Below are 14,344 nucleotides of genomic sequence, written 5' to 3' on the forward strand. Positions count from 1 at the left end.
CGGGCTTTTAAATCCCACACTCACTATTTGCCCCCAGGCTAGATAAGGTGTAAATGCAGATTTGGGGGTGAGGGGGATTTGGAGGGGCACATGATTCAATCTTGCCTTCACCATGATGCTGTTGATATTTCACAGATAATCAGATTAATTAAGAAACAGCAGAGGAGCATTAGTATGTGTTATCACTTATGCTAAATACAGCACCATCACACTTTTTTTTTTCCTCACTCTACCTCCTCTTCTGTTCCCTCGTCAACAGCATTATAATAAAGTCAGAAGTTTTAGAGGAAAAAAAGCCTGCAGTGGATTGTTCAATTTTTTGTCCTGTCTAAATTAAAGTGACTCAGAGTTCCCGCCATTTCCTCTGGGACACAATTCCACAGCTTCATGGATCTGCAGTAAGATTTTCATAATGCCCAAAGTAATTATTTGCTTGTTTTTATCTCATTCTATTCCTTTCACTGTACATTAAATATTTCTCCCTTATTCCCCTTCCTTCCCTCTGAGGTACTCTCCCCTTCCCAGCTCCATTCTCAGTTAGAGATGCAGAAATTAAATGGATTTAGATACTGTAAATCTCTCTTCAAAGAGGAGAAATTGCTGTCACTTGTGTGTACTCTCAATATGTTAATTTGTCACCCCTGGAAATAAGAGGATGCTCAGGGAGAATATTCCAGGCAGAAAAAAATCCTGATATATACTTTTTAAAATACAAACACAGCAGGTGGCACATTCTGCCCTTAGTGCATTTGCTGCTTTTCAAACCCACGTTCAGTTTGATGCAAATATGCCACCAATTACCAGTCAGTCCTCTCAAAAATCTCAGCATTAATCACCCCCAGATTCCTCTCCTCCACTCAAAAATCACTTTGTATATACCTTCACTCTGCATTTACATTGTAATACTACTCAGGATTTCTGCTAAATTTCTGTTTGAGACGCTCAATGCCGACTTTTTTTTTAAGAACTGAAAATTTGAAAGTTTACCATCACCAAGCAAAACTTACACAGGAACTACTTCTAAATGTTCTCAGTTTTAATAGAAATTGCATCAGAAGTCTGAATGTGATGAGTGATCCTTTTGTCATCCCCTATGAGGAAGAACTTTGTGGATAATCCAAATACTCTCCTGTATTTTCTGCAGCAATTCTAGCATGAATTACACTTGGCAAGCAGCATGATACAAGTTTGGGGTTTATTTGTTGTTAATGCTGCTGCTGTTTCATGTTTTAAACATCTGCAAGTCACCCTGAAGTCAGTGACCACTGGGAATTACATTAAAGGACAGAAGGAAATTTAATATTTCTTTCACTGAAACATTCATTTATTGGGCATTCTGTTAGCAGTAGCAGCTCATCAGCATGGAAGCAAAACCTCTTTAAAAATACAAACAAAACAAAAACAAAACAAAAAAACCCCACACCATCAAAAAACCTACACCAAATAATCATACCAAAACCCAGGAGTGATTCAATATAGACAACTGCCAAGTGACCTTCAGAAATCACCAATAAACATTCCAAAACTTTACTTCCCAGCCATTATCAGAAATGCTTTTGTATTATTACTAGAAAATCAAAGTGCAAGGGTAAAGCAGATGTCCAGTGCAGCTGTACTCTGTATGTTAATTTTTTTCACAATAAATATGCACAGAAATCTTAATAAACACATTATAGAACATGGAAATCTTTGGCAGATAGAAAAGCTTTATTATGAAAAATGCAAAGTTGAGTGTTTACTTTAAAAGGGTTATTTTTGCTTGGTAAGTTCATTTAAGGACAATTAATTATACTTTCTTATTTTTGCAGGCTCTGGCCTTGGCACTCTCCAGGGTTATCCCTGTGCCAACAGAGACACTGTGTTTATTTCCAAGCTTTCCACTTCTCTGATCATTCCTACCACGTGCTGATAGCTGTTAGTACATACACAATCTCCCATGTTTTAATCATAAAAATATTTACTGTTTGCGTAGGAAACCCTATCACCAACAAAAAATTTATTCAGGAAGCTGGGGAAATGTTTTGAACAACATTTGCATAGCAAAAAATCTCTTTTAAAATGAGATTTTTTTTTTTCTGTTTTTGGAAACCTATTATTTTTTACTAGATCACACGGATTCATCCTCCCTGATGGAATATATTTGAAACTCAAGAACTGCGGGGAAGTGGCTGGTTTGGAGCAGCTTTTTTCAACAAAATAATTATTCAGGTTGGATTTACATGAAATCACAAGTGGGTCTAGATTTAATTTATACAAACAAGTAAATTCTCAATTCCCACAAGGAAATAGGGGGTGCAATGCAGCATCCCTGGTAAGGACCAAATGCACTGTTTGTGCCATGGAGTCAGGGGATGCTGGCAGCCCTCCAGCCCTGCTCTCTGTACCTGCCTTGCCAGGCAGGAGAGCAGCAGAGGCCCCAGGGCACCTTCCAGAGAGGGAATGAGTCAGTGCTGGCACAGCAGGCACACCACAGGAGCTTCCAGCCACCCATCTGAAAGTCAAATCCATCAGCTGATTGTGCCCTGTGCAGCCAATGCAACACAAAAAAAATCTGTCTCAAGTGAAAGGCTCAAAACCAGATCTTGAAGGGAAGGGGCAAAGATGAGTGACTGGTTTTATTCAGGTGGGTGATAGCTCCTGGATGTTTAATTAGGGTTGGCTGCTGCACAGTTTGAGGCACATCTGGGCTGTCTGGCACAGGCTCTGACCCAGGCCCAGTGAGGCACTGAGGTACCCAAAATATCCTGATCTATTGTAAGTGTAGGGCCAGTGATGAAGGAAGGAATGATGAGGAGGACTCCATGTTCTCAGAAAGTTAATTTATTACTTTATACTATTTATTTATTAATTTATTGCTATTATACTATATTATATTAAAGAACACTATACTATACTAAAGAATACAGAAAGGATACTGACTGAATGCTAAAAAGATAATAATGAAAACTGGTGACTCTCTCCAAAGCCCTGACACAGCTTGGCCCTGACTGGCCAAAGAGTGAAAACAACTCCCAGCAGAATGCAATGGAACAATCACCTGTGGGTAAACAATCTCCAAACACATTCCACATGTGAGCACAGCACAGGAGAAGCAAATGAGATCAGAATTGTTTTCCTTTTCTCTGAGGCCTCTCTGTGCCCTTCACCTTCTCAGGAGACAAAACCTGGGCAAAGAAATCATGTCCAGCGAACGTGAATTCCACACTGATCAGCCACTGTGGGACAGCCAGAGTGTAAATATGATAGGCTTTTCCTCTCACATGCTTATTCCTTCCCACTTCTGAAATCAAGTGTGCAACTGTAGTGTGAGCACACGAGCAGAACTATGAGATACCAGCTGAGCTGGAGGAGCAACAGGGAGAACTGCTGCTGGCATGGTTAAGGCTCTCAAAATACTAGCAACTGGCAAATATAACATATAAATAGATGCTTTTCTAAGCAAACCTAGAATGGGCTGCTGGTAAATTCTAAATATTCACATCAGTTTGGTTTGTGAAGGGAGATATCAGTGGAATGAAAGACAAGAGCTAGGTGCTGTATCCCATGTTTCAGGCTAAGGAGCAAAGTTTGCAGCCATGAGCTATCTCACAATGACTCTGGTGGACGTTTAGCTTAAAGAAAGAGAGATTCTATCAGTGCCAGCCACCCTCCCAGCCTGAGAGCATCCAGCAGCCCGCTTCAGAGCTTTATTTTATGTCTGCTTCTTCACTGTTTCTGTTCTGGCAAAGTCCCCTTTCCTCTTTCTCTTCCTACTGCTATAAATTTACCATATTCTCCTTCCCATCACACTCTCCATCACTAACCCCCACCAAACACCAGGATCCTGTGAGCTGCCACCCTTCTTGCTTGACTGTGGCACTGCTCACGTTGCTGCTGCGGTTTCTGTTTCTCCCTTATACATCTGCAAAGAAAACATTCTTCAGGATATCAAAAACCCCAGTAATTTGTGCCTCTAAAGCATTTAGCAGTTGGCTCTTCAAGGGTTCCAAAGGTACCACACAACAAAGCCATCCCTTCAGGTTTAATAAACAATTAGGAGGGGAAAAGGAGTTTCTATTAAAGAGGCTCATTAGGAGAGGACTTGGTACCATTGCAAAAGTGGCAATTGCCTCTCTGGGATGAGAAGGTAACAATGAGAAGGTCACAAGCACTTCTGCCCAGCCACTTGACAATCACACCCAAGCTAAAGACCAGAGAAAGCCCAGAACAGACTTTTTAGAGATATTCACCTCTTTTAAACAGGTGGACGTGAATGGAAAACACCAGAAATAGCTCATTATTGTTTATTTTGGTGCTTAAGAACAAATTAGTAAAAAATTCTTGGTACCAGCCAAGAATAACCAGAGTTACACAGATAGCCTCTTGCCTCAGCTGGTTGGGTTTTTTTTTTAATCTACCTCTCAGCCACACATCTCTGTAGAAACATCAAAACCACAAAATATTTCCCTGAGAAATGACTGACTGTGGTAGAAACACACCGCACTTTACACTTTCAGCAGCAACTGTTCCCATTAGAGCACTGAATTCCCACCTAGGAATGCAGAATGAGATTTGGGCTGCCCCCACCTAAGTGGGTACATGTTGACAGCAAATCCCTTTTCTGGAGGAACGAACCATCAAGCTCAGCAGCTTCCCATCCTGCTGACAGAAGTGCTCTTCTGCTTATCCAGCAAATGCTGCTGCACTTCCAGTAAACATTTCTAAAGGAAGAAAGGCCCATTATAGAGCAGTCAGATTGCTTTAATTCCCTTCTTCCTCCCCTGCTTTGTGCCCTACTTCTACTAGTTGGTCACAATCACACACTGCTTTTCACTCCTACAAATCATCATTATCTTCTCAAATAAACAAAACCACGTGGCACCACTACCATCCCCGACTCCACACTTTGCCATTAAATAAAAGACCCTGAAAGCTCACTTCAAAGTTGGTATATTTGCTTATTTAGGATTTCTTTTCTCCCCTCTGCTATTGAGGGTTGATCTTTGAGTCAGTAATAAGGGGAAGAAGATTCACACATGTTCAGATTAAGGTAGCAGCAACAAATTCAGCAATGCTGGAGTCAAAAGCAAAATATTCCAATAAAACATCCCCAGCACAGCCTGAAGCCCTACTTTTGCTCACACAGGTAATGATACTTTCCTGAAATTCAAAAGAGGGAAGGATTGATTTTCAACAACAAAAAAAATGGATAAACTCTGGCTGAAGCGGTGAAGTGGTAATACTCCTGGTTTTGTTGTTCTTTACAGCATTGCAGAGGAGAAGAGTGGAGCAGCCCTCCTTCACTCCACAGCTGAATTCACAGCCAGGAGCTGCTTCCCAGTGATTCAACACAGTCACTACCAGGAAGGAAGCTGAGATTGACAAGGATATATGTGGAAAAAAAAAGTGATAAACTCTGTTTCCTCTGCAAAGCCAGATCTGAAGCCGTTTCAGCTAAGCAAACATGAGATATGGGACACTTTGAGCACTTCCAGCACAAAGGGAGCAGCATGGCTGAACAAAGAGCTTTGCGTAAGCGGAGGTCGCTCAGGCTGCAGCACTGATCTGTGCCCACACAACATCATCAGCTGTCAAACCCCACAGCCTTCCTCAGAGATGAACTCAAAAATATCAAGGAACAAGAGCCAGGTCCCATCCTCCCAAAATTCATAAGCAGCTCAATCATTCTTCAGCTACATGAGCAGCACAGCTTCAAACAGCAGCAGAATTCACCAAGTCGGTTTGAATTCCCAAGGCTGCAGTCCCAGGGGGATCCAGCTGGAGAAAAGGAATCAAGCAACTGGCCTTGGATTGATTTACAAGCACTACTTAAAAGAAAACAAGATAACCAAAGGAGACCAAGCACTAAGTAGGTTCTTTCTTCCTGGGGTTTCTTGTCCTGTTTTACCAGGACTTCCTAGAATTACATCATCTTTAACTGGGGCATTGAACAACACCTTAGCAGCTTTCCTTCTCCAGAGATCCTTCTTCTCTTTAGCTGAAATTTCTTTCTTATCAGCATTTTCCTCTGGAATGTGCAATGTCCTGCCATCCAGTTTACAAAGCATTTGACATCTCTGAACTGCAGTGATAGATGGGATGTATTTATTGGATATTAAAAAACAAGCAGGACTGATTAAATGATGCATAGTCTGATTAAGACAGTAATTGTCTCCTTTACCATGAAGATGCATGATCTTTAGAGCTCACAATAATGAACCCTTTTTGTTATGTAATGACAAGTGCACAGAAAAATAGGACCAGGCTGTGAGAAGTCCTCACTGATGCCATCAACAACATCCACCACTTTTGCGTGCCTGCTCTTTTTCTCTGGTTCTGCCTGGAATGGCATTCAGAGTAAGGGACAGCACTAGGCCAGGAAGGTGGCAGGGTAAGAGGTAGGTAAGGATGTCTCAAAAATAAGCAGGGACCACCTAAATGAAGGTACATCCAGCACAAACAGGGGAGAGCACCAGCTAAAGAAAAATATGAAAACTAGGAACAGTGAGTGGTATAAAAAAAGTGACTCCAGGCCAAATACATTGGCTTCAATGAGCCAAGTAATGCTGCTCCATAAAACGTTCCAGAAATACCACAAGAGCCATATACCACCTTCTTATCAAGAATATGAGCACAGAGCCAAGGAATGGCAACCCACAAGCCCTTCCCCAGGGGAGTGGAGCCCTCTGCTACTGAGGCAAGGGGAGACACAGAAGGTTTCCTGCTTCACAGATGGAGACCTGGACTACAACTTGTTCACAGCAGCAGGTGACCCCTGCATGCTGCTGCTATTTCAAATTCATGTAAGGGAAGTCTCATCTATGGATGCTCCTACAAGCATTTTTTTGGAAGCTCAGTTACATTTTTAATCTGTGCCTTACAAGACAGCGAGGAAACAGACTGCAGCAGTTTCCATAAAAAATTAAGGGATGTCTCTCTAGAAAGACAGAGGGCTTTATATAGCAATGCACACACGCACACACATCCTGCTGCTCATCACCCAAACACCGTAAGGGTTTCTGGGGATGTCAACCAGGCTGCAGGATTTCTGTGGGAAAGCAGAAGTATTATCACTCTCATCACTGAGCAAAGCCATGTATTCAATCAGATTTTGGTAGGTTGATTTCAGACAACATCTGCTATTTTTATTCTTTTTCTCAATTAGGGCCACATTTAATCAGTCTCAAATTTGCCTGTTGCCAAAATATTTAAGTTCCAATGCACACCTCTCCATTGTACAGTCAGTATTTCCCATTCAGGCAAAGAACAATACCTGCCAATACACATTTGTGCACCTCACTTATAAAATCACAATGAAAATTACCCGAGGCATAAAACAACTATTATGATAAATAATGAGCTTTAAAAAACCCACACCATACACATAGAGAGAATCAGAGACACTGATCCTTCTGTACTGAACGTTATTCAAGAGGATTGTCAGAGCAATGCTGAACAGATCAATTTATTTCTCTTTCTTCTCTCCACTTAACTGGATTTCATGTACAAAAGTAATTGTTCCTATAAGAAACAACCCTTGTCCGTGGCTTTCGAGGTTCAAAGCCTCAGACCTACATCTTTACTACTATTCGGGTTTCCATGGCAACAGATGATGGTGCCTTCTGAAAAAAAAATATACTTTAATATTCTACAGTAAGTGCCCCAAATCATTCCCGTAATATTAATGAAAACTGGAGCACGTGGGCCTGCACGCAGAGCATAACAGACTTTAAAAGTACAATTAAACAAGAGAAGCAGAGCTTAGGGACTTGGATGGTTAAAAAGGGCTCTGCATTTGTAAAAGAGAAGGATTATCCCTCAGAGATTCACAGACGCCTTTATACACACAGTGACCTTTCGTTGCCGCTGTCGAAAGAGGCAGTTTCACAACACCACCTTCTTAGGATTAATTGTTTATGTATTAGAAAACAAATCGAGCCAGCCGGGGATAAAAATAAAGTGGAATTGTGGCGCTAACAGCTCCCCAGAGGGAGAGAAAAGTGATTATTGAGTTAAATGGCTGCATTGTTAACAACTGCCACACAGAGCAGCTCGCTCAGAAAGGCCCGTTTTTCACCGCCAATTTACTGACAGCAAAACCTCAGCAAATGAACTCCTACTAAATCAAGGCTTCCCCAAAAAAATTTCCTCGCAGTTTGCTCCCTTTTCATCTTCTCTCCCGGCCGGACGAGCCCTGTGTAATGAACTCCCAGCTGCCGCAAGTTCGCGATGTGGCAGCGGCCCTTGGGAGGGTTCAAGCTCTGTCATCAAAGCAAGGAGCAGGACAGGGGGGAAATTAAATTAAGCGCTGCCATCAGAAGAAAAACAAGTGTTAAATAATCTGGTGTGCGGGTCAACAGCCCCCATGTAAACCCTCTGTCCTACTTTCCCCACCGGATGCTTTTTCACAGCTGCAAATGACTTTAATCTCTCTATTTATCCCCCCTGTTGTGTTAAAAATCCTCACAAAACAGAAAATAGCAAAGTGTGCGGCAACTGCAGGAATACCCCACATGTTCTGGTGGGAGAAAAAACGCACACGGACTTTCAGGAAAACTTCCCTGTAAGCAATGCTGCCCCAAAATCCTGAAAGAACTGGGTACTGCTATCATTACCTGGTGCTGCCTCTGTGTCTGGCACGGAAAAGTAAAGCATTTAAATTAGCAGCTGACCCTAAAGCTGACAAAAAGTTTAGAACGTCGAAAAGCATATGTTGAGTTACAAACAAATACAGAGACTGCAGGGAAGGGGAAGTAATTGCTGGGGGAAAGAGTTATAAATAGAGTGATGGAGAAATTACATAAAGAAATGAGTGGTAGCCAGCTCCCTCAGGATGAAATGAGGTATTCCAGGGAGAAACCAAGAGCATTCTGCTGTCTCTTTGTAGTATTCCTAATTTTACGTGTGGAATAACACAAAGCAGCAGCAGCTGTGCAAATCGGGTAAGAACTGACTACATTTCCTCTGGACTTGTGCCTTTCCTATTTCCTAGTCCAGCGATCATTTAAGAAAAATAAGTTTTAAAAAAATAATAACAGCCAACAACTTGCACAGCGATTTTTCGGGATGTTTAACAAAAGGCTGCTGTATAAACGCAGTAGTCTTTGAAAAATAATCGGAGACGGGAGGTATTTGCATCCTAAAAGTTATGGAGAGAGCACCACCTGATGGAAGACGTGGAAAGACACCGATGACATTAACTGGAGCCACTCCAAACTTCACGGAATTTTCAGGGACAAAGTGAACCTGCAAAATTTTGCTTTTTACCATTCCAAAAAATTTTTTAAAATCACCTACAGGGACACAGTCCAGACCGGTACACTTCACAGCAGATATTTATTTTAAGAGTAGAAAGCTTTCTCCTCATTTCAGTCCCACAAGCAGCTCAGAAACAGTTATTAAAATCAGTGCCTCTTACTTTGCATGGCAGGATGCACACTCAAATAGGAGGGAGAAGGGGATTCTAATAATTTTTTTAAAACCCTCACAGTTACTATTTCCACTGAACTGATAATTAAAATATTTCATGGCTTTCCTAAAAATAATTGAAATATGTTAAATCTTCATGCGTTTAGCTCATATTACATTATCTCCCTCAAATACAAAGTGCCTTCTGCCCCCTTAAAACTTTGCTATTTTCCCAGAACACTCTTCTTCATTTAGCCAAGCATCTGGCTAAATGATTCATCAAAAGCCCGGGATCTAATCACAATTGATATGGCAAGTGTCAAGAACACGAAAAACAGTTGGAAGGGAGAGAAAAGAAGGGAGGGGGGAAATAAATAGCTCCACATATTGCTTACTCAAGGAAGCAGTTATTTAACTAGGTTAGATCTCCCAGCCTCTCTAATAAATCTGTGCTTTGTGCAGTTGCCTAGCAATGTACACACGATCCCGGTGGTGTCAGAGGCAGCCGGGTTGGTGACAGCACCTCCAGCCAGCCCCGTCCCTGAGCCCAGGGGTTCGGGGGAAGGTGGGCACGGAGCTCAGCATCCCCGACACGCCACTGCTGCTGCTCTAAAACGGCGAGACACAGTCACCCGAGCCGCTGCTTCGAGTCACAAAAACCTTCTTGTGTTTGAGACGAACTCAACTTAGTTTCGTGCCTCCAGCACGCCCAAGTCAAGGACATGTATCCCTATTTAGTTAAGCAACATAACACAGGGAAATTTTAGTCGTCTTAAACATACAGATAGTTTTAAAATACTTTTTTTTCCCTAAGTCAAGAGAGAAGAAAGCTATTACTGCTTATCTTTTGGTATAAGCACAAACTGCAGTGAGAAAATGAATGTATTGCAAGATCCAGGATAAAAACAAGAGAGAAGAAAGCTTTGGATTACCTATAAAATAGCACAGGAGGAGAAAGCTAGCTCTATAAGCACCTGTCATCTTCAAGTCATTCAAACTATGCCTAAAGGAACTCGTAGGAGTGGGAAAATAGCCGGCTACTATTACTGTACACATGCCAGGGAGCAAAGTACTCCTAAACATCAGCGACAGACAAAGTGACAATTGGGAAGGAGCCCCCCGAGAAAGTTCCTGGAGCTGTAACATGCAAGTGCTCAAACAGCTGCCACTAAACTTCCCAGGGCAAGCCCAGACCCCTTCCCCTGGCCGGAGGGAAAGGCAGCGGCTCCACATCCCGCAGGAGCCAACTCCTGCCTGGGGCTCGCAAACCACCAAAAACCGCCTCGCGTGTGGCGAATCCCACAATAAAGGCGACGCTGCCATAAAGGCGACGCTGTCACCTCTTGCCACACGCAACTTCGGCAGGAGCGAGCCCTCCCCGGCCCCAGCCCCGGCGGGGCAGAGCCCCTCGCATCCCGGGTACCGGCGGGTACCGAGGCTGCTCGCTGCCGCTGGCCAGCGCCTTCCGAGGCGCCTCCATCCCCGGGATGGCACCGGGAGCTCCCTGCGAGGCCGCGGGGCTGGAGGCGCGGAGTTCGGGCTGCCGGGAGAGCCACCCGAGGGATGCAGGAGCGGGGGCATCACTCACCTGGGAAAACCTGGCCGTCCGCCCTGTGTAAGAGCTGCAGGAAAAAGACGATCGCGGCCACGCCGGTCATCCTTCCCCGGAGTTCACCTGCCCTCCGCGCTGCCGCGGAGCCGCTGCGTGCCCGCCGCTATCCCCCGCATTGGTGGCCGTGCGCGGCGGCGGCCCCGGCAGCCGGAGCCGCGGGGCGCTCGGAGCGGCGGGGGGCGGGCTGGAGGTGCCCCCCGAGCCGAGCCCAGCGCCAGCCGCGCCCCGCTGCCCCCCGGGGAGCCGCTCGCTGCCGAGAGGAGCGCGGCTTTGGGGGTGCTCGGTGCTTTATTCAAGGCCGGGCGATCGCTCGCACAGCGCCCCGCGGTAGCGGCTGGAGCGCAGCATCGCGCGGCGCAGGCAGGTTTGCTGCCACTGCCCTGGCAGCGAGGGGCTGGCGTTAAACGGAGGGCTGGGATTGGGGGTGGGATTGGGGCCGGCAGCGGCGCGGGGATGGGATGGGATGGAGGGAGCGACCCTCTGCTGGAGCCAAGGAGGAGATAGGCACCCCTCCACCACCCCCCGAGCCTTGCTGTTTGATGGAGCGGCTGCTACGAGCAGCTCACGGGCACCTACAGCTGAAAATAGTCATTTGCATCCTTATTCACTTTACTTTCGGGAGTTCACTGCTGAACAGCGAGGCACACCGCGCCCTGCGCACTCCCTCCTAGGGCTCACGCACAGGCAGGGAGACGATTCCGGGTGCAATTCTAAGAATCGCTGTCCACAGGTAACTTCTTGACCCAAAATGATAAGGGAGAAAGTGGGAAGGGGGATGGGGGGGGGGGGGGGGGGTGGAACACCTAAGGCCTTGAATAGGACTGATCAGTCTGGATCAGTCACCTGGGCTGGATTCGCACAGGAAAAGGAGAGGAGTGAGCACCCGGACAGAGCACCTGTGCGGCCGGGGATTGCAGCGGGGCAGGCGGGCTGGCACTGCCGGTGGCAGCCGAGCCCCGCTCCCGCCCGGCCCCGCTCCCTTCCCGCTGCTCCCCGCCCGGCCCCGCTGTGGTTCCGGCGCTGCCGGGCCCGAAGGGGGCGGTGTTGGACCGGCGGCGGCTGCGGCGCTCCCGGGGCTGCCCCGGGCACGGGCAGCGCTCCCCCTCCCAAGCACCGCTCTGTGTTTGAAACAAGCGCCTGGCGATTCGTTTTAAGTACTACGAGAGCGCCGGACACTTGGAATTACGGGAGTAGTACCGGTGATATTTTTGCCCGACGTCCGGGAGAAGTGATGCATCTGACTTCACTGATACCAGAAGGCTAATTAATTACTTTATTATACTATATTAGTCTATATTATATTACACTATAATACATTACATCTAAACTGAATCTGCACAAGCACCCAACTCACCTGCCCAGAATCTCATGACTGCCTGCTGACCCACAGTCTGCACACATCTGGCCCTGGCAGGCCAAGGAAACAAAACACCATCACTGTGGGTAAACACTCTCCACATTGCATTGTGCTGTGGCACAACACAGGAGCAGCAAATGAGATAAGGATTGTTTTGATCATTCTTTTCTCTGCCTCTCTCTCAGGTCCAGAGAATGTGAATCCCACAGAGGATGGAAGTTTGTTAGGGGCTGTGATGTCCTCAGGACTCAGCCTGGTGGGATAATCAGAAATTTCTTCACTGAAAGAGTGGTCAAGCACTGGAAGAGGTTGGCTTGGGGAGATTTAGAAGGCAGGTGGATGTGGCATTTGGGTTATGGGTTGGTGGTGTGCTTGGCACTGCTGGCTCAATGATCTTAAAGGTCTTTTTCAACCTGAACTATGCTATGGTTCTGTAGTAACCACTGAAAAATTGCACATTGCAGTCCTTCACTGCAAGAGCACCACCCTGGGAACCAACAGAGACAGCATCAGCATGTTAGACAGCAAATACTCCCCCTCAGCTGTTCACAGCCTGAGCCAGAAATGAGCTTGAGAGGTCCCTGTACCTCAACAGAGAAAGGTTTGTGTTGGAAGGGCCTTACAGACCATCCAGTGCCACCCCTGCCATGGGCAGGGACACCTTCCACTGTCCCAGGGTGCTTCAAGCCTGGCCTCAGACACTTCCAGGGATCAGGGGCAGCCACAGCTTCGCTGGGAACCAATCCTATGCCCAGCCCTAAAACCCCTCCAGTCAGTGATGTGTGACCCTCTCTTTAGGTGTCAGCATCACCTCAGGAATTAAGGCACACCTCTATCTTTCATTCAGTACAAGGACAATCACAAACCAGTACAATTGTAGATGAAGGGAGAAAAGAGAACAGAACAACAACAAGAAAACCTCCTCACTAAATAATCTGCTAGGCAGCAGAAAGGATCCAGCCAGCACAGCAGACATAGAAACCACTGGAATAATAATATATAATAATTCTTAGATCAGTGCAAATTGCCTGGGCAATAAGAACAAAGTCTTGAAACACAGGGATGGTGCTGGTAAGAAATTAATAAAACAGCAGCAAAGAACAGCTGTAAAAACAAACTCTAAATAAAGTTGTTTTCATATTAACTGAAGAAAAGGGAAGAAACAGAAGCAAGTCTGGCATTCATGTTCAGAATGACAAAAAAAATTGGTAAACTAAGTGACTTCCTGAGGTCCAAGGAGCTCAGGGAGTGAAAAGGAGAGAAACAATACTTCTTACAGCGCAGCTTTTCAAACTAAGAATTCTGCATCATAAGCAAGGTGAAGAAGGGTGGAAGGGAAAATCTGGATAGAGAAGAAAGGTTAGAAATAAATTGCCTACAAGAATCTAGGAAAAAACTGACAAGAGACAACTGTCTTGGACATCAAATAGTGCAAAGGCAAACATTAGACTGGACTAAAATCAGGCTAAAACTTTATGGAGGATTGTCTGAACTCAGAAAGTCTTGTAAGAAAGGAAAACAAAAAATATAAGATGCAGGATGACTGCAGCAAGAACATGATAAATTAAAATTAGGCAGATGTAAGCACAAAATCCCAAAGTCTGAAATTATTTCAGTTAATGGCAAAGTCAATAGATATTTGTAACCCAGGAGGATTGAAATAGTCTTCCAGACAACAACAACATCTTTGAGGACTAGATATATAGTGGTGGGATGAAATCCAGCTATTAAAAGAAGTTGTAAGGCTGGAGAAGGGAAATGAGAAAACATGCTGCAGATAAGGAATGTGTAATTTAAAAATAAAGAGCCAAGCCATCAGTATAACTCATTTACAGCTAAGGGAGCTCCTGAAATTCAAACAGAGCCATAATGTTGGTTCATAAACCATCAAGCAAGACAGGGACAAGTTGTGCTCTACAACTCAGGCGTTCACAAAGCAGTGATGCACACAAAAGCTTTTATAATAGGTGGCTTTGGAGCTGGCATGA

The 14,344-nt window shown here is 45.0% G+C and overlaps 1 protein-coding gene across 4 annotated transcripts in view; it reads right to left on the minus strand.

Annotated features, from left to right (window-relative positions):
• The window catches only part of PTPRT (protein tyrosine phosphatase receptor type T), a 489,384-nt gene extending 478,286 nt beyond the window's left edge, over nt 1–11,098 (minus strand). For all 4 annotated transcript variants that reach the window (XM_059480540.1, XM_059480539.1, XM_059480538.1 and 1 more), the window contains exon 1: nt 10,976–11,098. In XM_059480540.1, coding sequence (XP_059336523.1) covers nt 10,976–11,045 — 70 coding nt within the window. In that variant the 5' untranslated portion in view covers nt 11,046–11,098. The remainder of the gene's footprint in view (nt 1–10,975) is intronic.
• Between the last annotated feature and the right edge of the window lie 3,246 nt (nt 11,099–14,344).

The sequence above is a fragment of the Ammospiza nelsoni genome, chromosome 12, assembly GCF_027579445.1.
Source record: "Ammospiza nelsoni isolate bAmmNel1 chromosome 12, bAmmNel1.pri, whole genome shotgun sequence".
Taxonomy (NCBI): Eukaryota; Metazoa; Chordata; class Aves; order Passeriformes; family Passerellidae; genus Ammospiza; species Ammospiza nelsoni.